We start from the raw sequence: 18,677 nt of genomic DNA, 5'->3' as shown, positions 1-18,677 counted from the left end.
GTGGCTGAGGAAGGACACAAAAATATTACCCTGGACAAAGTGGGGCCAAAAGCTTGGAAAAGGATAAAAAGAAATGTTCTGATGATGACAATGACAAAAAACCACAATTTATTTTTGACAGCAAATGAGTACCCACAGCCCTCCAGCCCTCCCAGACTGGCAGCCGAGTGGGGCCGTTTCCATGGCATGAGGAGCTGGCAGCCTGCAGAGAGAAACCAGAGAGCCACGGTCAGTCACAGAAGGCTCCTGTGCCCCTGTCCCACCACGGCCTGTGCCTGGGCCAGGCTGCTGTGTGCTCAGAGCCCAAACCTCCTGACCCATTCTCCGTTTTTAGAGAAGGGCAGAGTGGTAAGCCACATTCCATCTCCTCTGCTGAAGCACAGCCCAGCAGCCTCCTCAGCAGCTGCAAGGGCAGGATGCCCGTGTGCCTGGTTTCCTGTCTCCCCAGCAGACCAGGGGTTAAACGTTGGGTGTCTCCTGGATTGTCCCCGGAAAGGGCCCATCTCTGCACAGAGACACCGTTTTTCATTTGTAAATTAGGTCTTTCTTTCTCTGCCAACTGTGGTTTCTCCAGCCCGGGCTGAAGCCACTGGTCATTTAAAACTTTAAGAATTTTTTTCTACAAGCACAACTGACTTAATGTATATTTTACAAAATCACGAATTATGCCATAACATATATTACAATGGGGCTGCAGAGATCCCCCTGCAGGTCCATGGGGCTGCAGAGATCCCCTGCAGGTCCATGGGGATGCGGAGATCCCCCGCAGGTCCATGGGGATGCAGAGATCCCCTGCAGGTCCATGGGGATGCAGAGATCCCCTGCAGCCCCTGGAGGAGCCGGGCTGGAGCTCGGCGATGCCCGAGAGGAGGCTGTGAGCCCGCGGGCAGAGGGGCCCCGCTGGAGCAGCCTGTCCTGGCAGGACTGAGCCCGTGGCACAGTGACCCACGCTGCAGCACTCGGAGGGGGCTGTGCCCAGGGGATGGACTCCGCTCCGAGAAGTTCCTGGAGAAGTCTCGGCCGGGAGAGAGCGCAGGGTGCAGCAGGGAACGACTCCTGTCCCTGAGCAGAGGGAGAAGCCCCGGGGGATGAGCTGAGCATGGCCCCATTCCCTGTCTCCTGCCCTGCCGGGGGAGGAGGTGCAGCTGGGAGCAGGGAGGCGTGGGGAAAGCTGCATTTAAGGCTCTGCACTGACTTCTCCTTCTCCTTCTCCTGCTCCGAGTCTTTGGAGTTTTCCGCCAGAAATCTCTCCCCTGCCCCACCCACCCACAGGGCTTGGGGCAGGTTTCCCTTTTCGGGGGAAATCAAAGCGAAGCTCTGATGCGCTAACGAGGGGCAGGAGAAGTGAGGCTCCTGGGCTTCCCGCAGAGGCGGAGGCACGGGAGGCGCAGGGCCGGGAAAGCCGTGGCAGGAGGCGCGGAGAAGTTTGTTTGTGTGGGCAGCTCAATCCCGGCTCGGGCCGGGCCCGTGCCGGGGCTGTTCCTCATCTCCGGCTTTCCCCTCACGCAGCCCGGGGGCGCCGAGAGCGCGGGGCGAGGCGGGGCCGTGCGCAGAGCCCGCCCCGAGCTCGCTGCCATTGGCCGCCGGTGCCGTCAGTCGCGGTCGCGGCGCGCTGATTGGTGGGAGCGGGGCGCGGCGCGGCCCCGGCGGCGGGCTGAGGGCGGCCGTGGCCGCGCAGCGCCGCCATTGGCCGAGCGGCTGTGCGGGCCCGGCAGCGGCGGCAGCGGCCGGAGCGCGGTGAGGCGGCGGCGGCGGAGCTCGGAGGCGGCCCCGGCGCAGGTGGGAGCCGCGCTGGGCTCTGCGGGGGCTCGGGGCTGGCTGCGGGCGGAGGGGGCGGCAGGGGGCTCCGGCGGGTCGCCGGTGCCGTGTCCGGCCCGTGCCGGCCCCGGGCTGAGGGCGCTGCGGGAGCGGCTGCCCGCGGTCTCCTTCCCGCCGGGGCCGGGCAGGAGCCGCTGCCGGAGCAGCGCTGGCTCGGCCCGGCTGCTGTGGGTAGGACAGAGGGGCTGCCCCGCGGCCGGGAGCGGGCGGGGAAATTCCCGTCGCCTGAGGTTCGTGTGCCCGGCGGAGAGCGAGGAGTCCTGTCAAAGTGACTTTATTGCCGAGCAGGGGCAGAGGCCGTGGGGCATTTGCCGTGCGCTCTCTGCCGTGGCTGTAGTCCGCAGCCTCCTTTTTATCCTCATTTTCCCGGCCGCATCTCCCTCTGCCTTTGCCCACCGGCTGAGTTCCTTGGAAGGTTCCGACTTCCCGATGCGCCTGCTGCCTGTCCTCGTTAATGTGCACCCTCCTTTTGTAGAACAGCCGATATTCATGGCTCTGTTAAGTCTTTGTTCTTCTCGGCGAATTTCGGAAATGTAGCGGGACTTTGAGCAGCTCTCTGGGTCAATTTGTAACATTTATTGGACCTGATGGTTTCTCCCCTTCTCTACAACTCCCTGGCCCTATCTCCAGGCAGATTCACTCCTTGACTCTGTTTTGTTCTTCCCGGGTCCTCTTTGGTTTTGGGATTATTCTCGGTGCCCTCATTCCCTGTCCTTTTGTAGCGTTTGTGGATCAGGAGGCCTGGCTGCCACCTGCATGCCCTGGCTCAGCTGCTGGATGAGCTGCACTGCCAAGGTGTGGAGCATGGTAAAAAGATGAGAGTTGCTGCAGCACAGAAGAGGAGAAGCAGCATTCCTTTAACCCCTGGTGTGCTGGGGAGCCAGGAAAGTGTGTCCCATTCTCATCCTTTCCATGTTTGGACCAATACATAAACTGCTCTCCTATTTCCTTTCTTATAATTTTTAGCATTTTCTCGTCATCTCTTTGCCAACAGCAGTTTGAGCCATTTAGTTTTCCACAAACTCCTCCTTTTTCTGTTCACAGATAATCTGATCCCATCTCCTGCTGAAATGTTGTGTTCCTCATTTCAGTGGCTTGGTCGGCAGAAAGGTCAGGAGCTGGAGCTGTCTGGTTGGTTCTTATTCTGAGGACAGCTTGTAATCAAATTATGCCATTCAAATGAAAAATGGTTTCTCTGTCTCCTGATATGAATTTGTGAGAAACGCCAATCACTTGGTTTTTAAAATGTTAGAAGTTTAATACTAGTAAAATGGTTATAGAAGTAGAAATACAATTAGACTACTAAAAATTTAGGGTTAGGACAATTGCAAGACATTAAAAAGCAAAGACTTACAGATGGACAGATGCTCTCTTGGGTGCTTAAGCCACAACAAGAATACCTTGTGAATAAAGGAATCACCCCTAAAAAAATACACTGTTGCATATTCTTATATCCTTCATGGTTATGCATACATTCTATTTCAAACAAGAAACTCTGTCTGTTGTATGTCAGCTATTTTTTTTTAATCCCCACGGCATCCTCCAGTCTGAGCATGGCCTGAAGAAATTAACTTCTTCTAGTAAGAAAACCATAAATTGCTCTTTGGAGAATTTAGGTGTTCCTTGAGCGAATTTAGGTGTTCTCATTCCTTAACCCCCCCCCGCCACACACACACATGCATGTTTTCTCTTTTAACTACTAAAGCTTCATTTTATCTACAAAGCTACGTTTACCATACTATTAAGATGTTCATACAGCACAAGTTATCATTATAACATAATACATATAGTAACTATCTGCACAGAGCCATATAACATGCATTTTTCACAAAATCATTTTGGTTCCCAGGGGCTGGTCCATGGTGTTGTAGGATTAGTTCTGGTGGCCGTTCATCTTTTCCCCATGTTTGGGCGCTCCCTCAAGCTGGGGCTGCATCAATTGACCATTTTTTTTCTTACTCCTTCATATATACTCGAATTCCAACTGATTTCCCTGAACTTGTTCTAGCAAAACCCCCAGTGCTCTGATACACCCTGTACAGCACAGACAGTGACAGCAGATGTTGGAGTGGGCAGAGGGATGATCCCCCCCTTATTTTAGTGAAGTTTTCCCAACATTCTCCATTTGCTGTTTCCCTTTGCAGCTTCAGCCATTTCTGTTGCAGAGTCAGAGATGCTCAGCATGGGCTCTGCCTTCAGCTGTGCAGATTCCACCTGTGCAAGCAGGCAGAGCTTGGGGTGAGGGGCAGAGGGAATCAGCCAATTCCTGCCCCAGGCAAGAAGAGCCAGGTACATTGTCCCCACTTTGCCCCAGCAGTGTTAATTTGCATTTCTGAAGCTCCTCCTGGGTGCCTGGAATGCAGCTTCTCTTCCACAGCAGCCTTCAGCAGCCTCAGTTGTGCCCCCCCCCACAATCTGCTGCTTTTTTTTTTTCCTTCAAATCATCTATTTATTGTTTGAGTTAAAGGGTCACCTTTAAATCTCATCTAGTTTTGAAAATTTTGAAAAACTCTAATCACTTGGTTTTTAAAATTTTAAAAGTTTAATAATAATAAAATGGTTATAAAAATAATAATACAATTAGAGTTAGGACAATTACAAGACAAAAAAAGCGAAGAATTACGGATGTCCAGATGCTCTCCGACCCTAAGTCAAGAAAACCATGACTTGTGAACAAAGGAATCACCCTTAAACCAAGACACTTGTTGCATATTTATACATCCTTCATGGTTATGCATACATCCTATTCTAAACAAGAAACTCTGTTGTATGTCAACTGTTCCCTTTAATCCCCTGGTGTCTTCAAGTCTGAGCAAGGCCTGAAGAAATTAGCTTCTCCTGATCAGAAGCCATAAATTCCTCTCCTTTGGAAGGTTTAGGTGTTCTTCGAAGGGAGCATCTCATTCCTAAAAAGAAAACTCCCCCCACATACATAATCTCTATTTTAACATAATGTTGTAACCTAAAACTACACTTAACACAATATGTAAGGGAATTAATACAGCATAACTTTCTAACATTACACATATAATATTCATTGTAACATTTGCGAAAAGCCAATCATAAATATGCATTTTTCACAATCCCACCTCTTACTGCTCAAGCCAAATGATTTTAAAGAATATTTCCTGTCCTCTTGCATTCTTTGGACTCTGTTGGTAATCAAATAAAACATGGGATTAAACAAAGAAGAAATATCAAAACACTTGTAACACATAAAAGGAAGAATCCTAATTTCTTCCACCATCCCATTCTCAATACATTACCCCACCTGCTAGTTTTATAACGTTATTTTCCCATTTTTGGACTGATACCTGGGTCATAATTTTTTTCTGATATCCTTTGTTTTTTCCAGGATGACATCCTCATTGCCATCTATTTTCAACAATCTGTACACCCCATTCTTTAGCCAATAACTAGCGTAAAGCCAACCTATTTTAATGCACTGCAGGTGATGTTTGGCTTTGCAGACTCAATATTAATTCCAATGCCTGAGCAGCTTTGTTTATTATCTTCTCTATAACTGCTTGGAGTCATTTAATATGACTCAGGATATAATTTGGGGTTAACACAGAGCTAGACTGCTGTGCTTGTTTTACCTTTTTTTTTACAAACTGTCTCTTTACCGAATCTTGGACTATATTTCTAAGATCAAATGTAAAACAAATCCATCTCTCTCCTTTTGGACATTCCATGCCCCAAGTATTACTACTTTTTCCTAAGTTCTTTGTAATGTGATAATTTTCCCCCTTTTTCCTGCAGGTACTTAATTTGGACGGGTTATAACAGTGGCTGTTGACATGGGTGTGTGTACCAAAAAGGAACTTTGGTTTCTTTCCATGTGATACTTTCTGTAGCATTTGTGACACGATCTTGCTGCTATCTCAGAAGGGAAAAGACAACAAATGAGAGACAGAAACAGGAATGACAGAGGTCTGGCATGGCTTATACCCCCACCTCCCCTGCCTGTGGGGCTGCTGCCCACAGCAGGTACGTGTGATCTTCTCGCTGGTGAGTACAGTGCTCAATCCAGTCTTGCCCTCTGTTTCCCTTGTCACTCCTTTTTTACTCATTTCCAGGCAAATTGTTTTTGACACCTTTTAACTGTGGTTTCCCACCATTCCTCAGGTATCTCTCAGTCCACAGGCACTGATAATTCCCATCTACAAAAACAATTTATTACTTCATTTTTTGAGGTCTTTCTGTATAGGGGATTGATTCAGTACTCAATACTTCTTGCAACGAGAACATAGAATTTGTGAACCACAATGCCAATTATTCTCATAATTTAAACATTCACTTATAACCCAGCTGCCATGTCCAATATGAGGATGAATCAAATAAAGTATACAGCATAGTATTAATGGTAATTTCCCTTTTTGCCTGTACAAGCCACAGGCTAAGGCCAGACTATAAGAACTCTTTGACTCAAACACTCCCGATCCTCCTGTTTGAAGTGGCAGTGTTCCTCTGCCAAGGAGGTGTCGGAGGCGTCTCAGGGCTTATTCAGGCAGGGCTTAGAACCAGTGATGCAAGCTTTGCCTTATTTCTCAGTTAGGTGTTATTCTTTATACCTGCCTTGGATCATGTGGGTATTCCCAAACCATTACCACCCAGTCCTGGTTGAAAGTCAATTTGGTATCACCTGGTTTAGATGTGATAGTCCATTCCTCACGTTTCTTCACAAATTCTTTTATTTTGCTGGCATGAATTCACCCTCTTTTCCATGGTTGGGATTGCTGCTTCAGTGGTACCTGGAAAGGACTTCTCAATAACACAGTGTTAAAAGAAAAACAATACTGCATTAATTTTACCATTATTCTTTTTTTAAACTTTCTGGGTTTAACTACAAACTTTTTCTATAGCTGCTTCTTCTTCTTGTATCCAGCTGTGCTAATTGCTGCAGAGGCCAATTCTTCTTCCTGTGCGCTATAATTAGTTAAAAAAAGACTAGGCCAAATTTAACAGGAGATGTATCACATCTCTTGGTTTTTTGCTTTTGAGGCAACATCCAACTGTTTTAGTCTTACAGACCCATTCTTCGGAACAAAAGCCTCCTTTCCTTAACAACAAAAATCAGAAGGAAAAAAAAGAAGTCTTGTTTAAAAAAATAAAGCACATTGTGAGAGTCAGCTATCTCTGCTTTGATCTTATCTCTATTGGTGGTCCAGCTCTCCCTCTTTTTCACAGCTTTGCCTTTGACTGTACTTCCTCACTCCCCTCCCCTTGTTGTCACTCTGTCTAGCAGAGAGGAGAACTCACAAATAGCTACGGTATGGGGACTTTGGGGCATATTTCACTCTCCCTCTTTCTCTCTCTTTCCCTTTCTCTCTCTTTCTCTTTTTCTCTCTTCTTCTCTCTTCTCCCTTTCTCTCTCTTTCGCTCTCTTTTTCTCTCTTCACATTTCAACATCCACATTCCAATATCAGTCCACTTTCTAACATTAGTCCTACATCCTGGAGAGGTGAGTCTGCCAATCACATCTCCCTCCTTTTTCAACTTCCTTACAAATTTAATTACTGTTGTTATGTGTGTTCTGCAGGCCTTTAATTCACGGCACCCTCCACCAAGGGCTACCAGCTACCCACAGCTGACAGTGCTAAAACTAAAGACTTATTTTGCTGTCACAATTTTCCATTCACAAGCTTGAAAGGGTTGTAGGAACAAGGTAAACAAAAACTTACTTCTGAAGTGATCTTGCCTGCAATATAAAATTTAAGGCAATGCTTGTTAGTGCAATATAATTTGCAAAGAAGCCAAGGTTTGATTTGGGAAGGGCATCTGAGGACACAGAGCATGAGTTTTACCAATCTATAATTTGAAGAGGGAATAGACAAAATGTGGATACAGTGGGGGAGACAGCAAGTAAGGAATTTATCTCTGCAATACTCTCTTTTTGACTGCCAGGAGACACTCTCTGAAGAGGTTCTTACGGTACAAACAATAACTGGATGGGAAGAGGCACTCTTGAATTTAAGCTTTGGTGTCAAAATAGGAAACTGCCCCTGAGCACTGCAGTGCTGGAGCACCCTGCCTGCAAACTTACCAGAGGCAAGCCACTGCTGCCACGCTGCAGGGCTGCCTGCAGCACAGAGGGAATCATGGCCAAGCCCTCCCTGCAGGCCTGGGTAATCCACACAAGGAATCACAATTGCTTCATAGCTCTCTAACTCATTCAAGAAATAGGAAACTGTAGTAAACAGAGATCTCCCTCACCATCTTTTTCATATGTGTGTGTCACACACCCACTGTGATGCTGGAAGTAACAAATTGTTTACATTAGAAGATACTGAAACTTTTTCTTCATTTAGCTTTGTAGTTTCCCTTTTCTATATGTAGCCACCTCCCATTGTGGGAAAAAATGAGCCCTATTTTTTTACAAGTGTTTTGTATGCACAATTTTATTTGCTGTTCTAGATACAATGCAAGTAATTAGCACTTCCAGAAAAACTAGCAAAAAACCAAAACAAAAAAACTAAGAAAGCAAAACACATTTGGGTACATGAAAAAGGACTGGTTGGAAGGAAAATTGTTTGCTTGACCTACCAAGCAGCTGGTGTTACCTTTAGTTTAACTTTACACACTGAGAACACTTGATTGAACAGCCTGCATTGACTCAAATTAATAGCAGGTTTTGCTATGTCACAGCTGTAAACTAGTTTTTCAATGTTAGAGTACAGTAAGTTATGTATTTCAAGATAAAAATCACAATGCAAATTGGAAGAAATTTAGTACTGCATGAGGTGTGCACACAATTAATTTACCTCCAAAAGTCAGTTTACGACTTTCCTCTACTAGGATTGCAGTAGCTTCTATAGCTTGAATACACACTGGCCAGCCTTGATTTACTGGATCCCACATCTTTGATAAATAAGCCACGGGTCTCTTTACTCCTCCCCACTCTTGAAACAAAACCCTATGAGCTACCCCCTTTTTTTCATTTACATACAAATGAAAGGGTTTTGCTAGTGAAGGTGAGCTTAAAGTTGATACTGGGGCTAGTTTTAACTTCTTTTTTCTTAATTTTTCATTATCCTTTTTGATCCATTTTATATCATCTCCCTCTGTCAATTTTTTATTCAAAAATTTTACTGTCTGTGTATATCCTTCAATCCATAATTTATAATATCCCAATAATCTGAGTATCTTTCTGATTTCCCCCTTTGAAGAGGGAGGGGGAAGGGATAGAATCCCTGTGTTTCAGTCTGGGTTGAGCTTCCAACTACCCTTACTAAGCAAGTGTCCAAGATATTTTACCTCTGATTCTACAAATTGCAGCTTCCCTTTTGATACCCTTAATCCTTTTTCCCCAAGAAAATTCAAAAGCTTTATAGTAGCCTCTCCAGCTTCATCTTCCCCAGAAAGTAAAAGATTATCCACATATTGGATAATTTGTATTTCAGGGGGAGTGGGGAAAGTTTGTAGTATTGTTTCTAAAGCTTGTCCAAATAAGTTTGGGGATTCTGTAAGCCCCTGTGGTAGTTTTGTCCATCTTAATTGCTGTTTTCTCCAGTTAGTGGGTCCTTCCATTCAAAAGCAAAGATAACTTGCTCTCCTGGGCTAATGGGCAAGCCCAAAAGGCATCTTTAAGGTCCACTACACTAAACCACTGATGCTGGGGAGGAACTTTACTGAAAAGAGTATAAGGATTTGGTACCACTGGATAGCGGGTCTGAGTTCCTTTGTTAACCTCCCTTACGTCTTGTACCAGTCTATAGCTCCCGTCAGGCTTCTTTACTGGGAGTATTGGGGTATTATGGGGAGACATACAAGGTTCTAATGTCCCATCCTTTATTAGTCCTTCTATTACTGGCTTTAAACATTCCCGTCCTTCTAAAGGTACAGGATAGTGCCGTACATGTATGGGACAATTTTTTTTTCCTCAGTTGTAATCTTTATGGGGTCAATATTTAATCTTCCCCTATTTCCCTCCCCAGCCCAAACTTCCTTGTTAATTCTTCTTCCATCCTCCTGGCCTAGTTTTAAAAGTCTAGCTGTCATCTTCCCATCTTCTGGAACAACCCCTATTCCTAATTTCACCTGTAAATCTTGTCCCAATAAATTGCTACCTGCCCCTGGGACCAAGAAAACATCCCTCATCCAAAATTTAGTTTCTCCCTCTATTACCACATTTTTAATAATGGGTACTGTGAAACTCTCTCCTTTTGCTCCTGTTACTATTACGGTATCTTTGCTTACACTATAACCTTTTGGAATATTTAACAGAAAGGTTCATTCTGCCCCTGTGTCTACCACAAATTCCAATTCTTCTTCTTGGGGACCCACTCTTAAAATAATCTCAGCATTCCCCACCTGGACCCCACCTGCACCCCCCCTCGGCCCCATGGCCCCGCGAGGGGAATTTGGGGAGGTGGGAGTGGGGCAGCGCCAAGGCCGGGCCCCCCCGCGCTGTCCTGGCGGGAGCGGCTGCAGTGGGGACCGAGTGCGGGCGGGAGCGGCCGAGAGCCCAGCGCTGCCCCAGCCCGACCTGCCCCAGCTCCATCCCTGCCCCTGCGCTGGGATGCTGTGGGTCTGGGGGGAAGAGGGAGCCGGCAGTGGGTGCTGGGCCTGGGGGCAGGAGGAGAAGGGAAGGAGAAGCAGGCTTGAGGAACAAAATGGTCAAAGGATGCAGGTGGCAGGAGAGGGTGGGATTGTGCAGGAGAAGGAGGAATAGGAAGAGGAGTGTGAGGAAGAGTAGAGACACAGGAGGAGGAGGAGGAGCAGAAAGAGGAAGCAGCAGAAGGTTCCACCCCTCCCTGTGTCTGCAGCCTCCCCCCAGCCCCAGGAGCGCTGCTCCCCCCACATGCACCAGGTGACTGTGGAGGGGGATCCACGACTTTTAACAGGGTGAATCTTGGTGTTTCTGAGCTTGCTTGGGCTAAATGTTGGTGCTTTGGTTTTATGTGGCAGCTGAATCTTTATTTTTGGGGTAGGTTTTTGCTGACTTGTGATGTTTGGGGAGTTTTTGTTCTGTGTCTTGAAATTTGTGAGATTTGATTTTTGGGCTGAATCTTGGTGTTTTAGAGGTTCTTACAGATACGAGATTCCCAATGACTTCCTGAGATGAACTTGGGCAAGGAGGAACCCCCAGTCCAAGGAGCTCTTCTCTTGTTTTTTTCCCTCAAACCAGGATTTTTAATTCCGTGAGCGTGGCTGGATGGAGGAGGAGGAAAAGCCCCGGAGATGCTGCAGGAGGAGGAGCTGCAAACCCAGCCCAGGGAGCTGCAGGGAGGAAAGAGCCCCCCTGAGCCAGGAAGGCGGGTGGAGATCCAGCCAGAGCTCGGAGCTGGTGGAGAAGCCTCATTGCAAGGAGAAGCCCCACAAGTGCTTGGAATGTGGGAAGGGTTTTAGCCAGAGATCCAACCTGATCAAACACCAGAGGAGAGGCCCTACGAGTGTGGGAAGTGCGGGAAGGGCTTCAGAGACAGGTCTGGCCTGATGATGCACCAGGTGCTCCACACTGGGGAACGGCCCTACGAGTGCTTGGAATGTGGGAAGAGCTTTGGGTGGAGCTCTGCTTTGAGAAGACACCAGCGCATCCACACTGGGGAGAGGCCCTACGAGTGTCCCCAGTGTGGGAAGAGGTTTCAGACCAGCTCCAGTGTCCTCCTACATGAGCGGAGTCACACAGAGGAGAGGCCCTACCGCTGCCCCGACTGCGGGAAGGGCTTCAAGCACAACTCCGACCTCACCGTGCACCGGCGCATCCACACCGGGGAGAGGCCCTACGAGTGTGGGAAGTGTGGGAAGAGCTTCGTACAGAGCTCAGCCTTGACCCAACACCAACGGAGGCACCACTAAGGGAAGCCCTGTGAGTGCCCCGAGTGAGGGAAGAGCTTGGAGTGAGGGAAGAGAGTGAGGGAAGAGCTTGGAGTGAGGGAAGAGAGTGCAGGAAGAGCTTGGTGCGCTGCTGCAGCTCCATTCCCCATGGGAGGATCCGGGCTGGATGATCCCCAGTGACCCCCGTTGGGCAGAGCCCTGGTACCCCGGTATGGGGAATAAAACAGAGAGTAAAGCAATGGAGCTGATAAAGGGGCCCGATATCTGAGGCCTGACTGAGCAGAAACTGTGGGAGACACAGACACACTTGAAGTCTCCCTAAGCAAGAAGAGGGGACAGTGGGGGGTGGCAAGGGTATGACAGAGGGGATGAGGGGGTGACAAAGGGACAGAGGGGACAGCAGAGCCCTCCAGGGAGGGGACAAAGCAGACCCTGGGAGGACACTGGGGCCACCACAGGAGGCCACAAGTGCCACCAGGTCTGTGACACCTCCCCTGTCCCTTCCCCAGGTGTCCCCGTATCAGCTGGAGTCACGGGTGAACGTGGTGGCCACCCTGGGTGAGGTGGCAGCCACCGTGACCAGGTTACAGAGGGACGAGCAGCAGCTCATGTCCCCAGAGTCCCTGCACGGGAACCTGAGGAACTTCACCTGGAGTCTTGGTGAGACCCTGGAGCAGGGCGATGTTACCTCCCTGGGCCACCGTGGTGTCCCCTCCCTGGGCCAGGCCCTGGCCGTGCTTGGGGCCACCCCAGGGGCCACCTGGGCCGATGTGAGAGCTGTGTCTGGGCCTGGCAGGAGTTGGTGGTCAGGCTCGAGGACAGCCGGGCCCTGCTGGCCTGGGATGCCACCGAGCTCTGCGACGCCCGCTGGGACGCGGCCATCGCTGCCATCCGGGCTGGGGACCTGCAGAACGTGGCCACCCGCAGGAGGACAGCTGGGAGCAGCCTGGTGGCCACAGCCCAGCAGCTGAAGGTGGCCCTGGGCAGGGAAAAGAGGGCCTTGGCAGGGCCACCCACAAGGCCCAGGTGGCTGCAGCCACCAACGAGGCTGTGGGAGAGGCCGTGGTGGCCAGCAGCCAAGCCATGGTGGCCACCAGAAGGGGACATTGGGCACAGGTGGCCCTGGGGCTGCTGGAGCGCTTGGTGGAAGAGTGTGAAGGAGGCAGGTGGTTCCCCGAGGAGCTGCAGCGCCGGCTCGGGGACATCGAGGCCATCCTGGAGGGGACAAAGAAGGAGTACCCTGATGTCCCTGAGGCCTTGGTGGCCAAAGTGGCCGGGTTTGAGCAGCTGTGGGATGCCAGTGCCTGCCTGTGCAAGGATCACCTGCTGGGGACACTTGGGGACATCCACGACCTCCTCTTGAGTCCCTGTGGTGGCTCCGGCGGCCCCGGTGGCCCCAGCAGGCGCGCCCTGGCCCAGCGGTGCCAAAAAGCCGTGGAGGATCTCCCCAGGCTGCTGCAGCGATGGCACCGCTCTGATGCCATCAGGGACAGTGACATCCTGGTGGACAGCGCTGGCGTCACCAGTCCCCTCCTCGCGCAGGATTTGAGACCAATTCGGAGAATTTTCTGGGAATTTTCATGGGCATTGTCCCACATGCTGATGGGAGTTTCTGGGATGACGTTACCAGCTGCACCTGGGGCCATTGTGAGAGCACTCAGAAGGCTTTTGCATTCCCCTGCTGCCTTTTGCATTTTTCTGCTTTTTCTATTGGGTTTGGCATTTCTCTATTGCCTTTTGCAGGTTCCTCTTGACCCCCAGCATTTTGCTGAGGTGCTCATACAGATATTGATTATTGATAATTCCTTGCAGCTGCTCACTGGCACAATAAAATCTCAGAGTTTGCATGGACAAGTCCAAGGCAGTGTGAGCTTTCTGCCAGGATTTGGGAATCCTTTACGAATCCAATTCTCACATCCCTGGGCCCCCCCCCGTTCCCGGCGCTGTTCCTGGGGGTCCCGCGGTTCTGGGGGGTCAAAGGGGAGGGGGCGGAACCCCCGTGATGGGTGGGGGGCACAAAGGGGGGTCCGGGCCCGGTGCTCGGGGGGGTCGGGGGCACTGAAGGGGTGCGGGTGCAGTTTTTGGGGGGTCCCGGTGCTCGGTGAGGGGGGGTCAGTGCTCAGCAGTGGGGGCTGTCCAGGGACCCCCCCGGCCCCCCCAAATCCCAGTGGGGTGTGAAAAACAAAGTTCACTAAGGGATTACTAAACAAAGTTTAATCAGGGATAAAAAAGGGTTTTGGGGCTGGCCAAAGAACTCGCCCTCAACTTAACCCTTCGTTCTCCAGATCCGGTTCCACTGCAGGGCCACGAACACACTCCTGAGTTTTGACATTATTCAAACACTCCCGGGAGGTTTGGGTGTCCCAGGAGCTCGTGTTTGGGTCTCACCTCTGACTTGTCTGCAGGACATTCTGTAGATTAAGTCGATGTTTTTGATTTCTTCTCATGGTTCCACCCTGTTGTTTCAGACCCCCTGATAAATTCATAAATTCTTCTGAGCTTTGTGTCACTGGTATCACCTGGTGAGGCTGGTCCACAGATGTGGGAAACACTGGAATTGTTTTACACCTGAGTCAGTCACACAAAAGCATTTTAACATTACATAGTCTCTATTCCAGTATTTATTATTGATCTATTTAATGTTTATCTATTTTTAATCTCTTAAGGCCTATGATATAATATCTGTTTATTACTCTAGCAGTAAATTTGTTATACACTGCCCACATAAACGGATCGATTTTATTTTACCAGCGAGCAGCTGCAAGGAATTATCAGTAATCAATATCAAGTACCACAGCAAAATCCTCGTGCTCAATAACAACTTGCAGAAGGCAATACAGAATTTCAAAAGCTGATTATTCTATTGTCATTTATAACCCGGCTCTGCTGCAAGGCACTGAGGGGCTCATTCAGCCCCTGACCCACCGCCACCCCCATCAGTGTCCCCAGAGCGTCCTCAGAATGTCCCCAAGTGTCCCCAGTGATGTCACCCCAGGAATTCCCATCAGCATTTGGGACAATTGCAATGAAAATTCCCAGAAAATTCCCCGAATTCGTCTCAAATCCAGTGTGGTTTGGGGAGGGGGGAGAAGTGACAGCAGCGATGTCCCTGATGATGTCACCGTCCCTGACGACGTCACAGCGGTGACATCGCTGTCCCTGCAGCAGCCTCGGGATGTCCTCTGTGAAAAATACATATTTTATGGTTGGCTTTTTGCAGGTATTAAATTGAATAGGATTTATATTATGTTACATTGATTAGTAGTGCTGTATTAACATTTTAATGGTAGGGTAAATGTAGATTTGTGGTTAAAACGGAGCTTTTGTGGTTAAAATAGAAACTCTGTGAGTGGGAAGAAAGGAATGAGGTACTTGCACTGGGACAGCAGCCAAGGACACCGAAATCTTCCAGAGAAAAAGAATTTACAGCTTATTGTAAATGCAGGCGGGCCGGGGGGAAGAAATGATGATGCCTGACTCCAGCTCAGAAGGATGAATGGTTTCTTTATTAGAACTATACTAATATACATTAATATACTGTTTAAAGGAGACACTAAAACTACAAACCTGCTTTTTCTATTCATATTCTGTTTAAAGGAGATACTAAAACTACAAACCTGCTTTTTCTATTCATACACTGTTTAAAGGAGACACTAGAACTACTAACCTGCTTTTTCTATTAATATACCATTTAAAGGAGACACTAAAACTACAAACCTGGTTTTTCTATTAATACTCTATTTAAAGGAGACACTAAAACTACAAACTGCTTTTTCTAACTCCCAAATGTAACTCCTCACAACTCGTGACCCTCTCTGAGATTCCAGCCCCAGGTGGATTGGATTGGCCCCAGGCTCAAACGATCCTCATCAGAACCCAACCCAGCAGCACCCCACAACAATTTGGGTAACAAATTGTTAAACAATTCTCCAAACACGTTCCACATGCTAAAACAAGGAGCAGAAACAGAAATTGTTTTCTCTCTCGTTTCCCTCTGTGCTCCTCTGTGGAAAATGCTGGGAGGCAGAGCAATGTGCTGCCACAAGCGCTCCCTGATTAAAGGAAATTCACTCTCCGTGCCCCGCTCAGCCCTGCGGGCGCCGCGGGATTGAGAAGAGGCTGCCACTGCTCCGGGCTCTGTGGCTGGACAGGATTGATGCATCATGCATGAGATCGATGAATATGCAACAGGCTGCTGCTTTTAGGTTATTCCTTGTTCAAGGCGTGGCTTTGGCAGCTCCGTGCCCGAACCATCCGGACGTCCGTAATCCCTCGCTTTTTATTGTCTTGTCACTGTCCTGACCTCATTGTCCACATTGTTATTGCTCTGATTTAATTGCTGGTTTTTTACTAACTGTTTTATTACTAATAAACTTTTACAATTTTAAAAACCAACTGACTGGTGTTTTCCACAGTGCCCAAAAACATCCAGATGTCCAAAATTCTTCACTTTTTATTGTCTTGTCATCATCCTGACCCTCATTGTCCAGATTCTTATTGCTCCAATTTCATTGCTATTTTTATAACTATTTTGTTACTAATTAACTTTTTGAATTTGTAAATTTTTAAATTTCAAAAACCAGCGAGTGGTGCTTTTCACAGTGCCCAAGAACTCCTGGATGTCCAAAATTCATTTTTTATAATCTTGTGGTGTTCTCATCCTCATTGTCCACATTTTTATTACTCTGATTTTATTTACTTTTTTTTTTACTCACTATTTTATTACTAATAAACTTTTAAAATTTAAAAAACAACTGATTGTTATTTTCCACAGTGCCCAAAAACTCCTGGATGTCTGAAATTCTTAATTTTTTATTGTCTCATGGTGCCTGACCCTCGCTATCCACATTTTATTACTCTGATTTTATTTTTAAATTTTATTTTATTTTATTTCTTATTATTTTATTTTTATTTTTATATGTCTTAATAATTGTTTTATTACTAAGAAACTTTTAAAATTTCAGAAACAACTGATCAGTGTTTTCACAGTGCCCAAAAGCTCCTGGATGTCCAAAATTCTTCATTTTTTATCATCTCGTGGTGCTTTGACCCTCATTGTCCAAATTTTTATTACTCCTATTTATTGCTATTTTTATAACTATTCTATTACTAATTAACTTGTTTGAATCAGTAATTTTTAAAATATTTTAAAGAACCAGAACTGGCATTTTTCACGGTGCCCAAAAACATCCGGGCATCCAAAATGATTTTCTTTTTATCACCTTGTGGTGGCCTAAATGTCATTGTCCAGATTTTGATAACTCTGATTTTATTTTGCATTTTAATTTTATTATTTTTATTATTTTAATTTTTTATTTTATATTTTTAATAACTATTTTATTATTAATAAACTTTTAACATTTCAAGAACAACTGATCGGTGTTTTCACAGTGCCCAAGAACTCCTAGGTGTCCAAAATTCTTCATTTTTTATCATCTTGTGGTGTCCTGACTTTCATTGTCCACGTTTTTATTGCTCCAATTTTATCGCTATTATAATTATTATTTCATTACTAATTAACTTGTTTAGTTATTTATTACTAACTAACTTGTGTAATAATTAGTTTATTATTAATTAACTTGTGTAATTAGTGATTAGTTTGTGATTTTACAGACCCGCGATCGGCGCTTTCAGAGCTCGCGGTGAGTGGGAAATGTTACACGGGAACGAGCTTTGGATCGATTCCTGTGTGATGCTGATCAATAATCAATAATCAATAACTAATGCTGGATCGATTCCTGTGGCATTGCTCAATAATCAATAATTAATAACTAATACTGGAACTATTAATTTGTGATATTGATTAATTAATAATAAATAATTGACATTGGATTGATTCCTCTGTAGCATTGATTAATAATAAATAATAATGAAGAGTGGATAAAAGTTTCTGTAATATCGAGTGATTAATAATAATTACTAATATCTAATAACATAGATTGATTCCTTTGTGATATTGATTAATAATTTATAATTTATATTGGATTATTTTATTTTTAACATTGATTAACACTATTGGATTTGTTACTTTGTAGTATTAATAATAATAATATAGGATCGATTTCCTTGTAATATTGATTAATAATAAATAACTAATAACATAGGATTAATTTATGTGTAATATTGATTCTTAATAATCAATAATTAATAATTAAGATTGGATAGACTTATCTGTAATATTGATTAATTAATCCTTAATAATTAATAATAGATCAACTTATTTTTAGTGTTGATTAATTAATAATCAATAGTTGATATTGGGTCTATTTCTTTGCAATGCTGGTAATAATAAAGAATTAGTAATTACTACTGAATTTATTTCTCTGCAATATTGATTAATTAATAATCAATAGTTGATATCGGATAAATTTATTTGTAATGGTTAATAATTAATAATTAGTTATCAATAATCAATAATCAATAAATAATATTGGATTGATTTCTTTGTAATATTGTGAAAAATGCCGATTGAATGATGCACTGCTATTGATTATTGATAACACCCTGCTATTGATTATTGATAACTCACTGCTATTGATTATTGATAATCTGCTATTGATTATTGATAACTCACTGCTATTATTGATAATCTGCTATTATTGATAACTCCCTGCTATTGATAATTGATAACTCCCTGCTATTGATCATTGATAACTCCCTGCTATTGATTATTGATAATCTGCTATTGATTATTGACAACTCACTGCTATTGATTATGGATAATCTGCTATTGATTTTTTATAACTCACTGCTATTGATTATTGATAATCCGCTATTGATTATTGATAACTCACTATTGATTATTGATAACTCCCTACTATTGATCATTGCTAACTCTCTGCTATTGATTAGGATGTGTGGAGATGAAGGAACAATGGGAAAGGAAATCTCCTTTTTTTTCCTTTTTCCCCCCATTTTTTTATCCTTTTTTTGCCCCTCTCCCGTGACAAAAGCGAAGATTTGATGAAAAATCGATAAAATGGGAAACGGAACTTTTTAAAAATTGCTTTTTAAAAAAAATCAGTGAACAATTGGAGCTGGGTAATTGGTTCTTTAACGACTTTAAATTCGTGCTTTGG

At 45.7% G+C, this 18,677-nt stretch overlaps 1 protein-coding gene across 5 annotated transcripts; it reads left to right on the top strand.

Annotated features, from left to right (window-relative positions):
* The first annotated feature begins 1,676 nt into the window (after positions 1-1,676).
* Positions 1,677-15,993, top strand: LOC144248782 (uncharacterized). 5 transcript variants are annotated; one of them, XM_085563810.1, is made up of 3 exons: positions 1,689-1,779; positions 5,581-5,808; positions 10,949-15,993. In XM_085563810.1, the coding sequence occupies exon 3, from the start codon at positions 12,682-12,684 to the stop codon at positions 13,774-13,776; it is 1,095 nt and encodes a 364-aa protein (XP_085419936.1). In that variant the 5' UTR covers positions 1,689-1,779; positions 5,581-5,808; positions 10,949-12,681; the 3' UTR covers positions 13,777-15,993. The 5 variants fall into 3 exon arrangements, with proteins under 5 accessions (XP_085419935.1, XP_085419938.1, XP_085419936.1 ...); XM_085563811.1 differs by lacking the exon at positions 1,689-1,779 and adding an exon at positions 2,342-4,107 and having other exon boundaries at positions 5,676-5,808; XM_085563809.1 differs by lacking the exon at positions 5,581-5,808 and having other exon boundaries at positions 1,677-1,779.
* Positions 15,994-18,677: the final 2,684 nt, after the last annotated feature.

This window comes from Lonchura striata, chromosome 31 (assembly GCF_050655825.1).
Source record: "Lonchura striata isolate lonStrDom1 chromosome 31, ASM5065582v1, whole genome shotgun sequence".
NCBI classification, from domain to species: Eukaryota; Metazoa; Chordata; class Aves; order Passeriformes; family Estrildidae; genus Lonchura; species Lonchura striata.
Note: the sequence above shows the minus strand (reverse complement) of the source record. Positions and strands in the feature narration are given on the sequence as shown.